Consider the following 23030-nt stretch of genomic DNA (forward strand, 5'->3'; position numbering starts at 1 on the left):
TGTCACACAGGAGAGCCCATTTCAGGAATGCCATGAAGCATCCTCAAACCTGAAGTTATAAATAACAGTCCTTAAGATTTGCATAGCACTTTGAAGAATGGAAGTGCTTCCCATGCATTATCTTAGCAGCAATCCTTCCAACAGCCTTATAAAGCAAGGACGGGGAGACTGTGGCCCTCTCTAGGTTCCTGGACTACAACTCCCATCTCCCCTAACCATTGGCCCTGCTGGCTGGGGCTGATGGGAGCTGGAGTCCAACAACACCTGGAGGACCACAGGCACCCCATCCCTGCTGTAAAGTAAACCAGTATTGTGGGGCTCATGGGAGGATGGACCCCTTTCTTCCTGGGCATGGGGATATCCAGGAGACCTTGGGCTGCAGTACAGAGTGTAGGTTCATGTACGGTTGCTCCTGTCTGACTTTGAGGCACATCCATGTGCTTGTAACAGCTGCATGGCAGAGAGACGTCTAGCTGGGTGCTGAGGAGACGGTTCGATCAAGCCATTGTGTGTCACACAGTTCTAGGAAGGCACAGACGCCCAGTTTTGAACGACCATTGACCAGACAAGGCTTTTATCATCATTATTGATAAAGAATTGTGTGTGATCACATGGGATAAGACTCGCCCAGGCAAAGGCATGCAACGGGATGGGAAAAGACACAGACCACCAATTTTGTGCTCCATAGTTTATTAATCACTTGGCAGAGCCAGGGGCGTGCTGGGGTGGGAGGGTCAGGGGCACACAGCATCTCTCCATCTCCTCCCTCCTCTTTCACTCACACACCCACCATTTTTTTCCACACTCTCGCTCTCTCTCCCCCCAAATCCATCACCTGCCAGTTCCTTCTCTTATCTTCTCCAGCTCCTGTAAATGGCCCCTTGTATGCAGCAGCCCCTACAAGAGAGATTGGGATCTAGGATGGGGATAACACTCAAGACAGGGATGCCTCTAGCTGGCACCCATCGGTGCTGTTCTTCCCTCCTTGGTGTTTCCCATAGCTCACACCCCAAGTCTAGGAGCTTTGCTTTGCAGCAGGTGTGGGTTCATTTACCCTAAGCAGTCCCACTCACTTCCTCCTTTAAGGGGGCCCAACCCTCCCAACCTTCTGCCCGCTGCCCTGGCAGGAAATCCCAGCATGGGTGGGAGGGTAAGCGCTTGTCTGAAGCCAAAACTGCAAGCTAAGAATATCAGGAGAGCTGCTTTCTTGGAGGGACTGACATTCACTGAAGCTAGAGATAACAAGCCCCTCCCCACAACCCTCCAGGCAAGGAGTCCTGCTCCATTGCAGGAGGTGGGGTGAGGAGAGGCGCGCTGTGGCTTTGGTCTCAGAGGCAAGGCTGGGCAGTTGGCTCATCTCCGTCCTCTGGGCTGTGCCAGCTTCCCCTGCCTCCTTCCCCTGTCCCCTCATAGCCTGCAGACCAGGCACATTTCTGCTGCAGCAGACGGGCCTTGAGGGGACAGGGGGCCTGTGGCGGCACTCAGGCTGGGGGTGAAGCTTCACACATGGCTGTCATCTGGGCATGTTGGTGGGGAGTCAGTGCCTGCATGGTGCATGGGTGAGAGATTGACACTGCAGTCGGCGGCCGGAGTTTCAGACCCTATGTAGCAGGAAGCCTCCCCACCCCCAACACAGGAAGGGCACAGGAACATACGCATTGATGCACACACACACATACACACACAGCTGCCCCTCTCTTTCAGTCTTCCTAGCCACAGGAAAAACAGAAGGGGAGCAGAAAGAGAGAGGCGTTGGGAAACGGGGTGCGGGGAGAGCCATGCGCGCACGCACACACACACACACGTGTATGTGTGCGGCTGGGTGTGTGAGGTTTTCCAAGTAGTGCCGTCACAGAATGGGTGAATGGAAGACTGCGTGGGAGCTAGCAACCCCGGGCCTTTGCACGCGGTAGGGGAGAGGGTTTTGAGATGCGCCAGTTGCCTCTCTGGGGACGAAAAAATCTACAGCATTTCGTGTTGCTGCTGGAGGGCTTCGCTCACCACCTAGACAAAGGAAGAGTAAGAAAGAGAGAGGGATTCAGTCCTGATGAACACCATATCTTTAAAGCACATTCAACGCGACTTCCCCCAAGGAATCCTGAGAACTATAGTATTCCCCTAACAGGGTTGCAGTTCCCTGCATCCTTAAACTACAGTTCTCAGGATTCTTTAGGGGAAGTCGTGCACTTTAAATGTGCACTGGGTGTGCCTTAAATGTATGGTGTGGATCTGCCCAAAGGAAAAGCCTGGCTACCTCACATGTCTCTTATCAGTTAGGTCCTGAGCCCGCTCCCCCCACCCCCCACAAGTCCTTGGCATACAGACCTCCCTCTCCCTGCAAGCCTAGGCATCCCTAACTCCTGGGGAAAGAGAAAGCTAGCTAGAGGTATGTCCCTGCTAACACCCATATCTCCCTATGTTGGGAATGGCTACATGTTGCTGAACTGCAGCAGCATTCCTAAGAACAGGCCATGCTGGCTGAGGGCACTAATGGGTATTGGGAGTCCAACATCCTATGGAGGGCCATATGTTCTCCATCCCTACGCTATATTGCACCCTCAGCAGATTTCACTTCAGCTGTCCCAATTCCAGAGGGAGGAGGAAGAGAGAACCAGAACGCAAGCCCATTTTGACCATCGGTTTGCATGTCTCCCCCATTCTACCTCCCTGGCTTCTCCAGGTCTGCCCACTCACCTCCCCATCGCGTGTCTCTATGGTTTTGATGGTCACTGTTTTTTTGGTGTGGACCTCAGAGCCTCGCTGCTCTGGGCTGGTCTCTGTACATAGGAGAGAAAAGAGATATCAGCTGGTGGTGGTTGTGCTCGGGTTGGTGTATCAAGATAGAGCAAGGTCAATAAAAAGCGTCAGGCTGTGACTGAGAGCCTCTTCCTCCTAGAACACCTTTCTCTCTTTCATAACATGCCAGTCCTTGCAGAAGCCTCCTTTTCCTGGCAGTAGTATCAGCTTCCATCCCTAGACCAGCTCATCTTTCTACAAGTTCCATCTCCCGCTGTGGTTTCAAAAGTCACTAAGAGAGGCACACCTTCCTCCGGTCCACATGGGTGCATGCCTCTGTAGTCATAGGCACATTCAGCTGTGAGCACCCCACAACCACTGTGCATATGTGCATGTTCCCCCATTTAACCCTGCCTTTGTTTTCACTCATCCTGTACAGTCAAACCTTGGTTCCTGAACAGCTTGGTTGCTGAACAAATCAACTCCCGAATGCTACAAACCCGGAAGTAAGTGTTCTGGTTTGCAAACGTTTTTTCGAAGCCAAATGTCCGACACGGCTTGAGTGCATGAAGCTCTTGCATCCAACTGGAATCTGCACCTTGGGTTTTGAACGGTCTCAGGAGTCGAACAGACTCCCAGAACAGATTAAGTTCGAGAACAAAGGTACCACTGTATATTAACTTAGAAGATGGTCACATTATGGAAACTGCAGAACAAAAAGGAGTCCCTTTCCTTCCCTGTTCTCTCCCAGCTTCATCTTATGGATGCACATGCACTGATACAAACACTCTTTTGCCACCTTGGCACACAGTGCATTTATTCATTTAACCACAGACCACCTTTGGCATTGCTCTAGCACAGTCTTCCCCAAGGATGTCCTCTCCAGAAGTCTGGGACTGCAGGGGTAAGTCGTGACTGTCCAAAAATCTGGCATGAACGTACGTCACCCCCACATTGTGCACCTCTTCTTTCCCTTCCCAACCAAATATAACACTACCCACTTGTGGCAGAGCAAGCCATCTCCAAACCCAGCTTGCTGGCTCAGCTGCAGCAGCAGCTCCAAGCCAAGGTCGGAGTCAGAATTGGAAACAACAACAATGATACTGATTTGGCTTTGAACTTTTGCCAAATGAACTGTTTGAATAACCTATTATTGATTGAATCAGCTTCTAAGGGAACATGCATTTGGGTGAAAAGCAGAAGTCTTCCAACAGAATCCAACAGAACTGGATGCTGATATGTGATGGACTTGCAACAGTTTGTTACATAGCTAAAATGTGTCATGGTATTGAGTAAATATTGTATTGCATTGAATTTCAGCCTGTATAATTTAGTTTTATACATGGGGAGTTGTTGTTGCTTTGATATATTATTTGAAAAGCAGTGGTCATCTCAGCTGGCATCAGTGCAGAACAAATGCGTCAGAAGGACACGCTCAGAGGGAAAGATGGGGTCTGTTCAGCTCAGGAGGCAGTCAGAACATCTCCAGGTGGAACTACTTGTTGTGTACAAATGCATGTAACAACATAACACCAAGTGTTAGTTGTAGGATTTTCAGCTGTAGGGCAAATCCGTTTTGGAGGTGTATTTGAAATCCAGAAGTGGAGGGTGGAAGGAAATGCTTCATCCTTCCTCCACCTCCTTCTCTTCCGCTGAAACTTAACGCCTAGCCTTAACCAAGGTACTACTTTCAGTCCATCTGCTGGGTACAGCCACATTTACCCTTGCAAATGCATGTCTGGAACTTGGGGGGGGGGTATGTTGGGAGAGGCACAGCTTTTAACAGAAAAACACCCCTCCCTCCCCACTTTGCCCTCCAAATGACTCCATTCCCTTGTATATGCTGGTGCTAGCAGGGATATTTAGCATGTAACTCACCACCATTTGATGCTCCCTAAATTGGGACTGATTCTTCAACTGCTCCTCCTCTCTTTTTTCTTTTTAAGTGAACATATTAACATTCCCCATCCCCCTCTTTCTTTTGCCAAATGCATAATGCACACAGGGATTATGTAACTTACCTCGGAAGTTGATTGCAGAAAAAGTCTGAATGGGCAGTGAAATTCTACACAGAAAAGGAGAGGAGAGTCAGTTCAGCCACGGACTTCTTCCTACTCAGACTCCCTTTGGTCTAACAGCCCTGAACCAACAATCACTATGCTCCACCTTCCACCTTCCAGATTGTGTGCCTTTTGCTCATTTACTAGAAGATTGTTTCCAGTTCTCTTGTCATGGTTTCTAAACCTGCTCCTTCTCACATCATCCAGCTTCATTCTAAAACATGGTCATCAGTACACCAACATATTTAGCAAAAGGGGGGAAAACAAGGTGCAATTTGACCTTTGAGATACTAGGTAGCCTCTTTCTTTCACAGCTGAAGGGTAGCTTATGGCTTGTCCACATGTCCACTTGCCCTATGCCTAGAAAACACGGGTCCGAATGGTTTTCTGTTTGCCCCACAGCTTTCTCCAGGAATACCTGTCTTTGGCATTGAATCAGAAGAAAACCCAACTGACGTTTGCTTTGATTCAACAGTAAATATCAAGTTTTCCCAGGGGACGTGGTGGGACAAGTAGAAGTCTGGATGAGCATTAAATCATATGTCACCATAGAAGAGCAAATTTTCTTCCCAACTACAGTACCTCTTTGCTGTTAGGAAACACAAGGAATATAATGGGCCTTTGCCTCACCACCACACTAGGACCACAGGGTTAGCTGCTCAAAATCTGCTGCTTGCAGTTCCTCAGAGCAAATATATCTGGGATTAAACTGTCAGACAGTGCCCAAATGCATGTCCCAGGCCTGAAAAATTGCAGGTGGGGGGGGGGAGCACTCACCTGCTTTCTTCACCCTCCAGCAGCTTGCGGTAAGTGGCAATCTCAACATCAAGGGCCATCTTGACATTGAGCAGGTCCTGGTACTCGCGCAGGTGCCTTGCCATCTCATCCTTCAAGTGTCGGATCTCCTCTTCAAGCCTCTGGATGGTGTCCTGATAAGTGCCGGCCTCGCCAGCAAAACGTTCCTCCATCTCCCTCATCTGTCTCATCAAGGAATCGTTCTGGAAGCATAAAATGGGGAAATAAGCACTTCAGAACCTCTGTATGTGTCTGCGTAGGAGAACAATAGTCACGTCTCAGATTCTTTGTTCTCTAGCTACAGTTATCTGATGAAAATCATGGCAGCAGGATGAGGATGGGTTACAGCATTTTAGATGAGCAAGAACTAAACTTGATGAATGAGGGGAAATTGCAGAGTGGGAGGACAGGACTGGCAACCAAGAAAGGAGGCAGGACTCAAGAAGCCAGAGCTTCCACAAAAGCCCAGAAAAGAACAACTCTGTTCCACCTCCAGTATGCTGAAATTTCAAGGAAGTGCAAAACAGACCCTCCAGATTTTGTGGGATGACATATCCCATTGGACATGGGAGGTAGATTCCAACATCTGGAGGGCTCCATATTGGCTACCCCGATCTCTGTTTTGACTGGCAGGGACTTTAGTATCTCATCCAGAGGTGTTTACTAGTCCTTCCACATGAGATCCTTTAGCTGTAGCTGCCTGAGACTGAAGCTGGGACCTCAGTTGTGCATAATATGCGTTTGATCATTGAGCTACAGGCCCTCTCAAAAGGGCTGCGAATGGCAATCACATCAGCCATCAACACAGAAATGTAGCCTGGACTATATGGAATTGGCAGAAATGACTGGCAGAATCCGAGACATGGGAGAAGAACAAACAGAAGAAGAATGGAAGAAATTTAAAGATTATCTGCAAAAACATTGTAAATTATTTGAATGTTAAAGTGATGCAGGATAGTGAGACAATATGGCATTAGTGACAAAGCTGAAAGGAATGTGCAAAGATGTTTTATGAGTAACAAGTAAAGAAACATAGTTAAATTAATCAAAAGATGGGGGACTAGAAGATAAGTGGACAGCAGTGGGAATAGTTAATTTAAAAGAAATTAAGAAATATTAAAATTAGTTAAAATAGAGGAAGAATTTGCTGAAACTAAATTGGAAATTTGAATACAGATAAGGGAGATGTGAGGAAGTCAGGAAAGTAAGTTATATGAAATTAAGAGTTGAACTTATATATTTTTGTTTGGTTTTTGTGTTTTTTATTGTTTATTGTTTGTTGTTGTGTTATTTTGTCTTGTTTGTTATTATAAATTTGTTGAAATCTTAATAAAAATCTTTTTTTTAAAAAACCCAACAACACAGACATACAGCCTGGTAAAATCAAGAGTCCTTTTTGTGTCTTGCACAGGTCTCTTACGCCTCACTATCACTAATTAGTGACATTAGTAAAAAGTGATTAACATCAATTGACGTGGGGGCAAATGTTGCTCAATGGGAAATACTTGAATACGTGATCTGACTCTGCCACCAACTTGGCATGGCACCTCACCGTGCCCTTGAGCGCGTCAATCTCACAGGTGTATGACTGTATCTGGTGCCGATATTCCATCATCTCCTGCTTGGCTTGGCGCAGGGCATCATTGTTCTTATTTGCTGCCTGGGTCAGGTCAGACACCTATATGCAGAGAGAAGGGATAAGATAAGGTGTGTGTGCAGATTAATATAAGAAACAAACCTTTACCATACCATAAGCAACAGCCAGCACAAAGCCCCCCTGACCCCACTGCCAATGCAACTTGTTTCCTAGGAGAGTGGGTGTCCCATACCTTGGACTTGTACCATTCCTCAGCTTCAGAGATATTCTTTGCAGCAATGGTCTCATACTGGGCACGGATATCACGCAGTGCTGCTGTCAGGTCTGGCTTGGACACATCCATCTCCACCTGGACTTGCTGCTCTTGTAGCTGTGATTGCAGCTCTCTGATTTCCTGGAGGAACCAATGGCAGCAGAAGATCAGGACCAGTGCAAGTAGGGCTAGACTGATAAGTCTTATAGCATAGTAACATGTTCCCATACAACCCCATGTTCCACCCGCATCCCTATAGCTAAACCTCCATCTCCACTCCTACTTAGTCACCATCCCCTTCAATGACTCCCCCTCTTTCCATCTGCCACTCCCCTTATGGCAGCCGTCATTTTAAGGAAGGAGCTGCAAGGGCACTTACAAAGATACACACTTACCTCTTCGTGCACCTTTTTGAGGAATGCAATTTCTTCCTGCAGTGACTCAATACGTCTCTCCAAGTCAATGCGGGCCAGAGTGGCTGCATCAACATCCTGTGATGGCAGAAAAAAGGAGACTTGGTTTCAAGGGTAATAAATGCAGTAGAGGCTGGCCACTATTTTAGGGGGTGAGGTGGAGAGGAAGGAACTCCAGGTCCTTGAAGAAACATTTATTTCAGGCCTGACATGTTTTGGAATAATGCTTATTTGGAGGCACATTCTGAATAGCAAATCTGATGACGTGCATCAAACCACCATAGTAACTCTTCCAAAAAGCATCTTTTTATAAACTAGAACCAGTTGCCTGTGCAGTCAGGTGCCTGCATAGAAGCAACACCCAACTGCAAAGGCTACTGGTTCTAGTAGTTTGTGTAGATGTCATTTTGGATGCTTTTTTCCAATACAAGTTATTAAAGTGGTTTATGTACTTGATCAGGAGTGCAAATCTCCAAAAGGATTATTCCAAAATGTGTTGGGCCTGAAATAAATCTTTATTCAAGCACTTACAGTTCCTTCCTCTCAGTGATACTTTCCCAGTTTCGTGGTCATTTTTCACTATTACTGTGGCACAAATATGTTAAGGAGAAAAGATGCTTATGTTTAACTATTTGCTTATGAAAAGACCATGAAGCTGCCCCTCCTATCGCTAACTAACAACATCTGGGAATTTAGCCAATCGTAAGTTTAGGAAATGCGTGGGACGAGCTGTCCCTCAGGGCCAATCCGCGATCCCTGAACTAGGAGCAGGACACTCATTTTCTGGCACTCATGCCTGACCCTGCTGAACACCACTTAAAGGGAGCTGATACATGTAATATTATTATTATTATTATTATTATTATTATTATTATTATTATTATTTGTATACCTCCCTTAATCTGAAGATCTGTACCCATGACGGAGCCCCTCAACACCCATTTTGCTATAGGTACCCCAGAATGACTGAAAACTTCAGTCCAGAACAAAACTTCACACCCAAAGGTTATACATGTTGGATTGTTAACTGATGTTGCACTATACAGTGAGAGAGAGAGAGAGAATGTAAAACAGTAGAGGGCGCTACATTAATTTAACGGTGGCACTAAACTTTAGGAAGAAGCTGAACAGAAGGGGCGAGAGAAACAATACATTCTTCCCAGACCTTGTGAATGCTCCTACAAGGAAAACTTTGCTCTTTGGAATATGGTGCCCAAACAGCCTCAGACAGTGGGACCATTGACTTTCCACGGAGCAAGACTCGCCCTGTTATTTCATGAGCATTTTTCTCATTCACACCCACTTACCCACCTCCCAACTGATCACACCAGAGGCAACCCAGGTAAGGTCTGGACTTACAGCTCGGAAAGCAGCCAAGTTGTTCTCCGCTTCTTCCTTGAGATGAATCTCCTCCTGCAGCCTGGGAGAGTGAGGCAGAAAGGAGGGGTGTCAGACTGACAGATGAACCAGGCCCTCCAAGGCCTGGATATATAACACTGCATTGCACACACACATCCCAGGGGGCTAAAGCCTGTGTGTGGCTCCCCCAGAGCCCGTGACCTGTGACTCCATCCAAGCAGCAGGAGTAATGTGTGCGTCTGGAATGAGCGATTCTCTTGCATTCCAGGGGGTGGAGTGGGATCTGGCTGGGAGCCAGGCAGGGATGGGAGCTGGAACATGTCCTCTCATTGCCTGTTATAGTCAAAGGCCCAGGCACAAAAGGCATGAGCTCACTTGTGGATAATGCTCACTCCCCCTTCCCTTTTAGGGTAACAGTGCTTGGCTGCACAGAGGCGGGCCTGGAGCATGGGACAGGGCAGAGACTACAAAGAAGAATCATGGAACAAGTGCTGAGAGGGGAGGGGTCTCCAGACTGGGATTCCAGGGAATAATGTGGACCCCCAGCCTGGGGTACTGGGAAATGGCAAAGGCATGGCACGAGCTATAAAGATATGGGGACAGGTGGAATGCCATTGAGGAGCCAGAATGCTAGGGATGGTCTTCCAGGCATTTTTACATGGAAGATGTGTGACATCACCTAGGGGGAGATTTGGACACTAAGGGCAGGCTGTGGGCATCTGAAACTCTGATCACAGACAGCACTGGGATCCAGTTTCTGGCAAATACTGACCCCTTTACTATTGAACTCCACACATCAAGCCCCCACATACTCTACAGTGGCGGCTGCAAGGCCCTGGCCCCAGACTGTTCTAAGCTTCTGACATCCAGGACCAGACTTGAAAAAGCTACCTACGACTACTACAGCCTCAGTGTTTGTGTAGTACTCTTGGTAGACTATCCTAATGTGGCTGATTTACTATACTTCCAACGAGAGTGGGTGCTCTGTTAGAGCATTTAACCCCCAAGCAGAGGGACCAGCTTCTTCCCTGTGGTTACAAAGGGCCATGGAGTTCACAGTTCACTGCAAAAGTGTTCAATCGCAGGCCACGCCTGCAACATACATTTAAAGCACTCTCATACTACTTTAGCAGGTCTGACTTCCCCCAACTGTAGTTTGTTAAGGGTGCTGAGAGTTGTTAAGAGACCTCCTCACAGAGGTGCAGTTCCCAGCACCCTTCACAGACTACAGTTCCCAGGATTCCTTGGGGGAAGCCATGACTGTTAAAAGTGGTATAAGTGTGCTCTAAATATGTGTGGATGTGACCACAACTGGAGCACCAAAAGGAGCAGGGCTCTTGCAACTTTCAAAGTTGCGCAGAAGAGGGCAGTTCAGCGGGCGTAGCTTTGTCATGCAGACTTCCCCCAGTGTGGCCTAGGAGAGGTCTTTGCTCCCCGGGACCCTCTATCATGATTTCTCCTTTCTTTATCCTTCTGAAATGCCAGGATTTCCTGTCAACGTGCCCAGTCTTGATGGCTCAGCATTCCCTGTTTCCGGCTGTGCCCAGTTGTGCCCTGTCTGTCATAAGGGAGCTAAATCAGGAGGAGAAAATCTAGAGTGTCCGATTCCCTCAAGCTGGCCATGGTTTTGGGGGACTAGGCCTCATCCTTCATGAAAGGAAGATACTAAGATGCTTCCCCCTCAAGGGCCTACATTTCTAAGACGCTGTTTAAACTTTCTCACCCCAGGCCCTGAATTATTACCCAGTATTACCCAGAATCCATTGCTACATAGAAGGCTGGTTTAATGGAGGGGGGGCAGTGTTGAAGGAGTCCTTGTTTCACTGTTTGGTGCTGCTTGTGACTCACTTGCAGGCCTGAAGTTGACTTTATTCTTCTTAATTTTGACTCAAGCTCAGAAGTCCTGTACCCAGTGATCTACATGGTTCTTCTTGCCCTGACCTGGAATTTATGGTTTGTGGTTGCAACAGTGGCAGGGAGAAATTCAGCAAGTTTGGCTTTCTCAGTGATTGCATCTCTGCACGGAAACAGCTGCATTTCTTGTGTCCTATGTAGCTGCTAAAGATATAGTGCAACCTTCACCGGAGTTTTTGAATTAAACCGTGCAACCTTCACTAGAATTTTTGAACTACAACTCCTATCAGGCACAGCCAGCATGACTGCCCTCCCTGGGGCAGATGGGAATTGTAGTCCAAACATCTGAAAGGTGTTGGTGAATGCTGGCATGGAGCTTCCCTCAGGAGAAAAAGGTGGAAGTCCCACCAGGGGCAGCTGCTCCTGTACTTGCATAGCCAACCCTTGGTATTGGGGGCTGGTACAGATGGGAACTAGGCCGAACAAATAGGATGAGCTGCAGGGAATGGTGCCCTTCCCAATAACAAGTAATGCTTTGCCGCTGAAGAGCTAGAAAAGAGATTGCTGAGAAGGAAATAAATCAGGATTGGCACCAGATGAAGACCTGTGGTCCTCTGGATGTTGTTGAAATTCTCCCATCACTCCTTATCATGGGCCATACTGACTGAGAAACTGGAATCCAACAGCCCATATAGCTCAGGGTGTACAACATGAGACTCTTAACCTCAGGGTTGTGGGTTCAAGCCCCATGTGGGGCAAAAGATCCCTGTCTTGCAGGGGGTTGGACTAGATGAGCCTTGTGGTACCTTCCAACTCTACCATTCTATGAAAGAAAAAACTCATCTGGGGGGCTACAGGTTTTCCATCCCTGGCTTAGACAATTAATGATGTGCTGAGTAAGTTAGCATCCTCACCACTGTACCTGCTGCAGCTCTTCAGCATAATAATTGAAGGACGAGAGCAAAATCTGGAAACAAGATCTTATAACCATTCCACGAATATCTGTGCACATGTTTGGAGCATGCAGCTTGGAGTTGGTTATTTTTAAAGCCTACCCTATTCCTAGGGACCAGGGTAAAGCTTGCAATGTTTTCTTATCTCAATTAGACCTTACACCAATTGTTTGAGGTAGGCTACTATTATGGCCATTTTATAGGCCTGTGATTGGTAGATCCTGTCTGGAGCTGGGATGTAAATGAACAGTTTGTAACAGACAGAGAAAAGGCTTAAGAGTGACCTTAGGAATGAGAGATAAGCTTAGAAGTAAGGTGCTCAGTCTCTTCAGCTTATCAAAAGAGAGGACAAGAGGTGATCTGATAAGAAGTGTAAGCAGCCATTTGCAGGCCAAGTGTCAAATGGTTTTCGTCTCAAATAGTGAGGGCATAACAGTCACTTTTGGTTGGGAATTCAGGCAAGATTTATTCTCATGGGAGAACAAACCTCAGTATCTAATACTGAAGCATTAAACACTACCTGCATGTGTGTGCATCTGGTACAGGCATACATGTGTTCAGTTATCCACATCTTCCAAATCAAAACAAGTGTTTAACGAACACAATTTAGTCCCCTTAGCTCAATAAAAGCAGTGGTGGGGTTTCTTGGCTTGGGAACAGATGGCACAGTCTCATCAGCACACTGTGTCTTTAAAATATATAACTCTCTAAACGAGTGTAAAAATTTCTGAAGACCCTTTCATCTTAGACAGAAATAGTTGCACTTAAACCTGATTGTGCCTCTTTACAACAAATGTCTACGTTTTACCAAACCATCTGGGCTTCTTGTGTTTATAAAGATTTAAAAGAAGCTTAAAAGTGAGAGGCAGGGCTGGTGCGGCAGAGAAGTCTGGACCATCACTAGACACACCCTAAACCCTGTTCTAAGAATAAGCAACTTGGCATGGGGTCTTGGAGCCTATATGGGGAAGAGATGCTTGTTTTTGCTGTGCCTTAGGAAAATGACCCACTTGTCTGAGATAGAGCACAGTTCTAGGGCATCAGTTATCTAGAAGCCCTTGGGTGTCAAGGCCTTTAAGATCAACTTTCTACAAAGAAGGAGAACACCTTCCATGAAAGGGATTGGAGTCTTGGGCAAGGACTGGAGTGAGTGCTGGTGCCAGTTTGGGCCAGAGTAGGGTAGTTTGGAGAAAAGGACAGCATCAGGGTGAAGGATGCCCAGTGCATAGGCAAGACACTCACTAGCCAAGGCCCTGGTCAAGGGTGGCAAAAGGTAGCCGAGCCTCTGTATTTCTTTTTGAAAGGCCAGGGATGGGAGATGATGACAGCCGCAAAGTGAATATGCCCTGCCTTGCCCTGTTCACTCTGCTTCTGCTCAAGGAAGGCCTCTTGCTCAGGACAAGGAAAGAGCCCCAGCTACTCAAGCAAGCATGGGGAGGGGAGGGGATGAGCTTAGCAACCAGCCCATGGCAGCAAGGGCTGCTGGCACCTTAATCTCACCTCTGCTTCAGCTTCTGGAGGTCATCCAGCAGATTGTCCCTCTCCACATCAACACGTGCTCTCTGGTTGGTCAGCATCTCCACCTGGCGCCGCAACTCCCGCAGCTCCTCTTCGTAGATCTCGGCCACCCTCGTGGGTTCCTTTCCCTTGAGCCGGTTGACTTCGGCCACCATGAGCGCATTCTGCTGCTCCAGGTAACGCACCTTCTCAATGTAGTTGGCGAAGCGGTCGTTGAGCTCCTGCAGCTCCACCTTCTCGTTGGTGCGCGTCTGCAGGAACTCCTGGTTCATGGCATCGGCCAGGGAGAAGTCGAGGAGCTCACCAGCACCCTGGTAGGCTGAGCGCAGTGGGGCCGAGTAGCTGGCTCGGAAGCTGGACAGGCTGGGTGGCGCGGCGCTGCGGGACACTTGGTAGACCCGAGAGGAGACGGAGCTGGAAGAAGAGCCCTTGCTACCGAAGGAGGCGCGCGGGAAGGAAGGCGAGGCTGAGCCACCACCAAAGGTGCGGCGGTATGAGGAGAGTCTCTGGCTGGAGGAGTAGGATTGGCTCATGGTGGCGGCTGGACAGGACGGAGGCAGAGAGAGAACAGCTGCTCTGGGTGAGCAAGTCAGAGTCGGGACGGGGATCTGAGCTCTGGCTATTTGTATCCCTGAGTGTTGACATCATCCCACTGTTCCCTCCCCGTTTCCCCCTTGCCCTCCTCCAGCTCCCATTTTGGAACAGCTGTGGATTCCTCTCGTCAGTGAGAAATCTCTTGTGGGGCGGGAACAAGCCAGTCATGGGATGCAACAGTTCCGTTCTGCTAGGCAACGGCTAGGCCTCATCTGGGAGTGGGCCCAGATCATGCCCGTGGGCTCTGAGGACGATGGTCAAGGGATACTGTGAAGGAGGGGGGTGAAGTGGAAAGTACCAGCTTTGGAAAGTGAAAGGGGATGTGAGATCACTGAAAGAATAGGTCAGGCTTGATGACGGGGGTAAACTTTCAGATATGTAAACAGCTATGCCAGGACCATGGTTTGGGAAGAGGGGGAAAGAAGCAAACGCTAAATTAGGACATTGAAATCCCACCACAATGAGAAACATAACAAAACAAACATTCAGTACAAAACCACACACAGACACACACAACCCTAAAGGTTTTGGCAGAGAAGCAAGTTCTTGGAATGAAGCCAAATAACTTGCAAAAAGAGGAAAAAAGGAATCTTTCCCAGAGTAGTTGAAGCATATTTAATCTGATATTTATTCCTAGCTAATGGACTAGATGGGTTCTGGATACCATTTCCTACTTATGGGTTTTAGTGCAGCCAGTTATCATGCCAGGGATTAGTATTTATATATTTCCTCAGGCAAGTTCCAAGCTGGGGAGAGTGAGGGGAGTCAATAAGCCTGTTTGCTTTTTTCCATAAAAATGTTTAGCGATACTCTCATTTTGACTCAAAAAAATCACCGTTTTATAGTTCAAATCAAGAAAAATAAATAGTAAATGGACAAAAGTACAAAGATTCACAGAATTATTAGGGGTATGAGTACCCCCAGAAAAAAAGCACTGCCTGTAATGTCCACAGGCTTCTAGTGCCCTTCATCTCACCTCATACAAAACCCAAAGGGAATTACAGTCTTCTAGGCTTAGATTTTGAAACCAAAACTAAAAACCCAAAGGGCATTGCAATCTCCTGGGCTTAGATTATGAAACCAAAAACAAGCTATATGCCCAACAAGACTGGGGTATCCTGGCCTGTACTCCTTCGCCTCCCACTTTGGGGGCTGAGTCACTGGCAACCTCCTTGCAAGATAATACCAGCCTGCAGTGAATCACCCTGTTTGTCCATGTGCCCAGAATGGAGCCAGCCAGTGATGTCAGAGCCTATGCTCCCTGAATCTCCTCCCCCTTTGCATTCCCCAGGTGGCAGCCACTAAACCTAAATAGCCCTGCTGCTATGCTGCCTCCCTGTCAGAGTGCTATTCAGAGCCAGGGGGGAAGAGGAGGGGCTGGTGAAAGTGAAATTAACCCTTTCTGCCCCTGCGGACATAAGAGTATTAGAAGAGTCCTGCTGCGCCAGGCCAAAGCCCTAATCTAGTCCAGCATTCTGTTTCCTACAATGGCTAACCAGATGCTTATGGGAAATCCACAAACAGGACATAAGCCCAATAGCCTTCTCCCATGTGACTCATATCTAGAGGCACAATGCCTCTGATCTTGGTGGTAGAATATTGCCAGAATGGCGAAACAGTGATTGATAGCCTTATCCTCCATGAATTTGGCCAATCCCCATTTAAAGTGAAATGAGGAATAGGGAAACTTTTCCCTATTCACACTATGCATAATTTAATGTACTGTACCTCTATCATGTCCCCCCCCTTCCTTGCTAACAAGGCCCTGACCTATAGGCCTGTGATGCCATGGTTCTGAAGATGATGATTTCAACGCCACTGCTGAATTAATAAAAAGTTAGACTACTGAATGACCCTCAGCAATTTTCAAGTGGGATATTTAAAATGCAGTCAAACCAACAATTCATGTTTTTGCTAGATAGGCACAAGGCAGGAGCTGAAGCTCACAGGGCTTTCCTGTAAACTTGCTAGAGAGAACTCTGTGAGAGACATTCCCACTGTGCCCTGACAGGGGAAGGGCATAGCTGTATATTTTCCTACCTGCCTGGGCACACCCTCTTCCTCTCTTTCCATCTTTTTCCGCTCTGCTGGAAATGTGAGGACATCTGCTGAGTCTGAGCTCCAACACTCAGACTCCATCTTAAGCAAGACTTAAGTATTAATTGTAACTTAATTACCATTTTAAGCCTAACTGAACAAAGCTGCTGTATGTGTTACTCTTCAGCAAGTATTCTGAGTGAGCAAATACTATTTTACCTTTTACAAGACTCTGTGATTATTGCTTTAAGGGGGAGAAAAGGGGGAAATACCAGGAGAATTCAGTCTGCTTTAAAACATCTTAAATTACTTAAGCTAAATGTCTAAAACTAGCCTATCTAAGCTTCCCTTTTAAGCTGCAAAAGAGATGGCACTCTGCTGAACTCACAAATGTGAGGAAGGAAGGATATCTAATAAATACCGTATTTTTCGCCCCTTAGGGCGCACCGGCCCATAGGGCACACCTAGTTTTTTGGGGGGGAATAAAGAAAAAACTGTTTATTCCCCCCCCCCAGGCATGGGGCTGGGACGGGGGAAGCCCGAGCTTCCCCTGACCCCAGCCCCCAGAACAGGCAGCTCTCCACAAGCCTTGGGACACCGGCACGACTTCCCGCTGGGCTCCCACGGCTTGTGGATATCTGCCTGAAGCCCAAACCAGGTCGGGGAACAGCGGGATGGCGGCACTCCGCCTCCCTGCTGTCCCCCGAGCTTGTGGGGCTGGCGGCGGGGAGAAGCACGCTTCTCCCTGCTGCCAGCCTCCAAACCAGGTTGGGGAACCGAAGCCCGTGGCGTGCTGTGCAGTGCACCCCAGGCTTCGAGATGTAGGCTGCTATCCGCAAGCGTTGGGAGCCCGACGGAGCTCCCAAGGCTTGCGGAGAGCTTCCTGAAGCCTGGAGAGCGAGAGGGGTTGGTGCGCACCGACCCCCCTCGCTCTCCAGGCTTCAGCGAAGGCCTGCATTCGCCCCATGGGATGCACACACATTTCTCCTTCATTTTTGGGTGAAAAATTTGGTAAATCCCCTCCTAGCATCTATTCATATCTCTAAATGCACAGTCAGGGGTGAAAAGGTTATGAGAATTACTGGAATATATGGTATTGCCATTTTCAGGTGAGATACAGTCACATGCCAGCCAGTTCTGGTGATGCCATTAAAGCTGATTTGGTTCTTTTGCTCAACAAACCTGTTTTACCCTCCCAAAAGACTGGACTTTTTACAATAAGGAAAGTGATGGGGAAATGCACTAGAAAAAATAGAGGAGAACATTTGCTTGACACAATGTCATATAATCGCTTGAACCCATGCTTTCTAGGCGCAGGACAAGTGGCAATGTGGACGAGCCCAAAGTTTAACATGCAAATAAATTCATATGAGAGAGAAGCATGGAGTCAGAATACAGTCATACCTCGGGATACACTTCAGGTTGAGCGCTTTCGGGTTGCGCTCCGCAGCAACCTAGAAGTAACGGCGCACGTGAGAAATATATAAAATGACATCACACGCATGTGCGGAAGCGGCGCTGTCGCGTCTTACGTTCTGTTTGGGATGTGAATGGGATTCATTCCGGAGCCCCGAGGTACCACTGTAACACTAAAATGTGTGTGTATGTGTGTTTCACACACACACTTGAAAAGCAGTTCCTTACATACCCACAAGACCTACAATCATCTGACATCAATGGACAAGGATCCAACTGTGTGGTTCAGGTTTCCACACAGTGCAGTGCTACCCCTGCAGTATTCTGAACCACTGTAGGGGCCCTGATTTCCTTTCTGGGTGATCACCCTCCTTTACCCAAGTGACAGCGTAATATTTCATTGTCTTTCCAAACTCAGTTCTACCTTTGTGTTACACTCCTCCTCCCCTCAATGACATCACAGTGCATTCCAGTACTTGGCACAGCAGGAAGCTCTTGAGAATCCAAATACTTGCAATTGGAGAGGGGATGCCTGGGATGGAGAAGCCCTTTGCATGTGTTTAGGGAGTGGATGGAAACAGATTAGGAAGGCCAGCCACAGTCCACATCCTATGTGCAAGAGGTATGGTGGACCAGAGTTAAGCAAAAGGTAGAGCTTGGTCCACTGCTCGATTTCTGGTTGTTGGGATTCTTGGAAAGAAAATTAGATGAGGTTCACTTTGGCTTGCTCCATCAAGGCCCCCATGCTCTTAAGAAAGAGTACATACACCAGATTGCTCAACACAGCTTTCTTATGCCTCTAATGTTAAGAGATGCTGAGTATTCATTCTCGGTTGTAAGCACAGAAGTGAATGCCCATGGTAAATAACAGAATGTGGAGTGGCACTAGGTTCTCCATGAATCATGGGGAAGCACCTCGTTTATCTCTGTCACATTGGCTATGGAATAATCACAAGCTGATACAATTGCCATTTGCTCCAATTGAGCACCAAAGAGCAGATTTCCCTAGGGGAAAGCAGCGGGACCAGAGGAAGTGGATAAGCATGCTGCCCTGCCCAATAAAACCAACAATCAAGTGAGAGGGAAAGAGAACGGACTGCAATAGTGGAACAGTCAATAGTGGAGTAGCCATCATTTCTGCTTGCAAGTTGCTGTTTTCACAAGGAGGAGAGCAGTCTAGAGTGAAGCTGCTGTGCATCAGCCTGACCTTGGTAGCATGGTTCACATTCTTCCCCCATCCCTGGAGCTGTGGCCCTGGAGGCAATGACCCTCTCTGCAACTGCCAGTGCCTCCTCACATCCTGGATCTCCCTTCCTCCACTCCCTCACAAATGGAGCACCTCCAAGGAGAGGGTAAGTCTGGGGCTCATCCCACTGCTGCAGCCTGCGCCTTCTTGCCTGACTGTAAAAGGGAAGGTATTTCCAGATGGGGATTGTCTCATCCCAATGCTGTGCGGGAGGTGGAAATAATGGGGATGGAGAAGAAAACAAAGCACAGGCTCCAAAGCAACCACCCTTTCCCCCCTCCCTCTCCCCTCCTCCTTCCCATTCATCCATGATGCCTGCCTCCTCCTCCACAGCCTTCTTCCAGCCTTGACCTCTTCGTACTCCCTTCCTAACCCTTCCTCTCCTTTCCTTCCCACTTCTAGCCTCCAAAACACAAGGCCCCCTAATAAGGAATTATAGGGCTGAATGACCAGATAGTGTACTGACACTGTTTTTAATACAGCTTTTGACAACAAAATGGATCCCTCAGAAGACCTGCCAGCTCGGGTTCTAGCTAAAGACGTGGAGGAAAGGATGGGGTTTTTTATTGCTTGCTTTAGAATAAAATGCATCCTTATATAGTTACAAGCAATCTTGTTCCCTTGTGTTTTTCATAAATGGAGCCCGTAGACGCAAAAGAGATGTAACTAAAGCAAGGGAGATACTGTTGATGGGTGGTAATTTGCGTCTGCTGCAGCTCTCACTATGATTTATGCATGACAGTGTTGGCTGGTGATTGAGTGGCAGAATAAGAACTGTCTGTGATGTTACTGAGCGCCGTTGCTCTGCATGCATAAGCTTCTGGATGATGGCACACTCTTGTATTTGTTGAATTATATGAGAACCTTTGCAAATGTTCAGGCCATGGAGGCCAATCTGACCTACGGACTAAAGAAAACATAGTTTAATTGCAAGTACAGAATTTAACATACAGTGGTACCTCGGGTTAAGTACTTAATTCGTTCCGGAGGTCCATTCTTAACCTGAAATTGTTCTTAACCTGAAGCACCACTTTAGCTAATGGGGCCTCCCACTGCTGCCGCACTGCTGGAGCACAATTTCTGTTCTCATCCTGAAGCAAAGTTCTTAACCCGAGGTACTATTTCTGGGTTAGTGGAGTCTGTAACCTGAAGTGTATGTAAACTGAAGCGTATGTAACCCGAGGTACCACTGTACTGAGAACATGAAGGGAGTCTTTGACTTGGTTTCTTGGAATTAATTTCATTGTCCGGTATGGACTTCCGCAGACTTGCAAGCTACTACTTTACCATCTGAAAGTGTATGATCATCTATACTGGGCTAGATGATAGTTCAGTATCATCTAGCCCAATGGTCTAATTCAGTATAAAGGCAGCTTCTAAGTTCCAAAAAGGTCTGGGGCTTGGGAGCCATGGGCCACCCTCTTGTCTGCTGGGTTGTGGAAAGCTGAGACCTCAATATGTTGCAAAGGGCAAGTTATGAGCAGGGGGAAGGGAAGGGGGAATTGAAATTAGAGCTGGCGTCAGCCACACCCCATCCAAGCAGTACATCCCAGTGCCAAGGAGACATGGGGCAGACAAGCTGGTTTCTGCCAGGAGTTTGGGTGGGTGGGGGGTGATTTATGGAGAAGGATTAAACCACATATGTTCATCTTGGGGGTGGCCAGGTGGGGGGAAGGGAATGAAATGAGAGGTGGCCAATACTGCCTGGGTGTGGAGCACTAGCATCTCCTAAGAGCCTACATGGTTTTCATTTCAGCCTTCTTGTAAGGAATAGGTCTTGCCAGCTGGGTAGGCCAGTCACACCAGAGGTTCTCAAATAGGCTGCCTCCACACTCACCTCAAGAGTTCTTTCTGTGGCAAATCCTTAGGATGGGAAGGAGAGAGAGCATCCTGCTTACCTGTCCCTCCCCAGAGACCAAGGTAGCTTTCTTTTCTGTCAAACCTATTTTACACACAAACACACACAAACAAACACCATGGACCAAATTGATATAGGGAAAAATTGCCTATCAGTCTGGCAGAAATGCACCCAAGACCCCCAAACACCATGGTTATGAAGTTTATTTAGAATAAAAAGACAAAGGTAAAACCAGAATGGTACTTTAAAAAGAAAGAAATTGTTTCGTTTCAAGTCTAATGCAGCTACTTACAAATAGGCTTCTGGTTGCCTCATGTGCAGATGTTCAATTGGAGTGGGGGGAATTTGAGGGACATAGAACTGTTGGGCAACAGCCATCTTTTAGAGTATCTGACCCAGCTGTGCCTTGATTGACAGGTGACTGTGGCCAGCCAGTCACAAGTCAGTCACCTCCATCAGGAAGATGGTTTGATGTCTTTTGGAAGTTGGGAGGCGGGCTATTGTGGTGTTAACTGCTGCAAGATTTCTCTATCTTCCTGCCAGACAGAAACCTATTCTATGTACTCGAGAGAACTGACTTCTCCCCTAAGACAGACCCAAATTGGGCCTTAATTACACTCATGTCACTTCTCCTGACTCCCATCATTCCATCTCTGCGCTCCCCCAATGTGGATGGATGGGTGCACCACGAAGGGAGCCATCTGGAGGGAGTCATAGCCAGCATATGAATGTAAGAGAAAGTATGCTTAAAACATCTGAACCCCTGTGTGTGTGTGTGTGTGTGTGTGTGTGTGTGTACATGGGCAAAATAAATACTTCTCCATATTTATTTGAGCTAATTTTATGGTAAATCACCAAAAACTACACTGCCAACATACATCCGGATTTTCCCTGACACTGCTTCTGACTGCGGTGTTCCGGATATGTCTGGGAAAGTCCGGGCATATGGCAATCCTAAATATTCCCCCTGTGGATAAAATAGGACAACCCATCCTGCCAGGAGCTCATTGGAGGATACAAATGTGATGTGAGAAATATATAAAAGGACTTCCTAGACAACCAAGTTGCCCCTTGGCAAGTTCCTGATAATACTCACATGCAAGCAAGAAGAAGAGGGAGTCCCTGGCAGCAGCCATCTAAAGTGCCGTTTCATCTGTGCAGGGCAGAGAATAAGAATGAGTCTCTTATGAAACATTTCTCTGATTTTGTGTGTGCATCTAGCTGTTCACTCTAGTGGTTACTCAAGCTCTCACTCATAAGCAGTGGAACTTGGGGGTCCCGCTGCAGTCTCTGGCAGCAGCTGCTACACCCTTCTACAGACCCTGCTGCTGCAGTATTTCACATTGCAACATCTTCTGTGATTTAAGCCACTTGTATGAACTGTTTAATGTGCAAAGAATATAGAAGTGGCAATGGGCTCCCCCGGATAAACTGTTTATTGAGCATTCATCCTGATTTGCTTATACAAAGAAGTCTGATCTTCATTGTGAATTCATTCTGATTCGTTTGCAGGGAGGTTATATGAAAATGAGCATTTGTCCTGATTTGCTTGTGCTGTGGTGGTTATATGTCTTCCTGGTTCGCATCTGTTCACCCCATACTTTTCAGTGCATTACCTTATCACTTTCCTAAGTGTATTTGATGTGCTTTAATTCACTTCAGTTGTGAAAAGCTAAATCTCCAATATGCATTAGCTCCCCTCCAACAAAATACTGACAGCCTGGCATCAAACCAAGTACAGTAATATAAATCTGATTTGTATAAAATGCACTCATTTCCCAAATAGTTCAAAGCAATGCACAACATAAAAGGTTGCAATCGCAGAAACTATTGGGTAGGGAGGAACACAACTGCCTTTAGAATCTGTACAATATTCGGTGCCGCCATCCTTTTCTAAACCAGGACTATAGCATGCCTTTCCCACGTCACTCCTCAGCGACTGTGCTTACTGGCTCCTCCAACTGCTTTCATTCACTTAGCTCTATGTGGGGTTGGTATCCTTTATGACTATCCCAGCAGGGAAGAATGGCCAGGCCATGTTCTACGTTGCCTGCTTGGCCTAGCCTAGCCCCAAACAATCTCATATTTAGACAATGAGTATAAGGGAGCAAGGCAGCAGAGACACTTCCAACTTAGGGAAATTTTCTTTGGAGTTTCATGTCTGTAAAAGGAGCGGGAGTCCGAAGCTGAAAAGGAGGCAAGTAATGTCCCGTGTGTTTCTCTCTGACCTCATGCATACAGCTTGAATGAGGAAGAGGAAGCCCCATCAGGGAATATGGCCAGGGATGGGACATTGAAACTTTCTGGCTCTTCAGGCTAATGCCTAGGCCCTTGGGTAACA

At 47.3% G+C, this 23030-nt stretch overlaps 1 protein-coding gene across 1 annotated transcript; it reads right to left on the bottom strand.

Moving 5' to 3' along the window:
* Positions 1–673: 673 nt before the first annotated feature.
* Positions 674–14269, bottom strand: DES (desmin). The gene is made up of 9 exons (XM_083727431.1): positions 13521–14269; positions 9214–9274; positions 7837–7932; positions 7421–7582; positions 7144–7269; positions 5574–5794; positions 4758–4801; positions 2695–2777; positions 674–2004 (listed from the first exon to the last, which is right to left on the bottom strand). The coding sequence occupies exons 1-9, from the start codon at positions 14069–14071 to the stop codon at positions 1963–1965; spliced, it is 1386 nt and encodes a 461-aa protein (XP_083583557.1). The 5' UTR covers positions 14072–14269; the 3' UTR covers positions 674–1962.
* Between the last annotated feature and the right edge of the window lie 8761 nt (positions 14270–23030).

This window comes from Podarcis gaigeae (genome assembly GCF_964106915.1).
Source record: "Podarcis gaigeae genome assembly, chromosome: 1".
NCBI lineage: Eukaryota > Metazoa > Chordata > Lepidosauria > Squamata > Lacertidae > Podarcis > Podarcis gaigeae.

Excerpts from the sequence above, each read along its gene's own strand:
- DES (XM_083727431.1), bottom strand. The coding sequence starts at position 14,071 with ATGAGCCAATCCTACTCCTCCAGCCAGAGACTCTCCTCATACCGCCGC. Across the intron at positions 7,933-9,213 it reads ACTTGGCTGCTTTCCGAGCT|GATGTTGATGCAGCCACTCT; the intron begins GTAAGTCCAGAC and ends CTGCCATCACAG. Across the intron at positions 2,005-2,694 it reads TAGAGACACGCGATGGGGAG|GTGGTGAGCGAAGCCCTCCA; the intron begins GTGAGTGGGCAG and ends TCCTTTGTCTAG.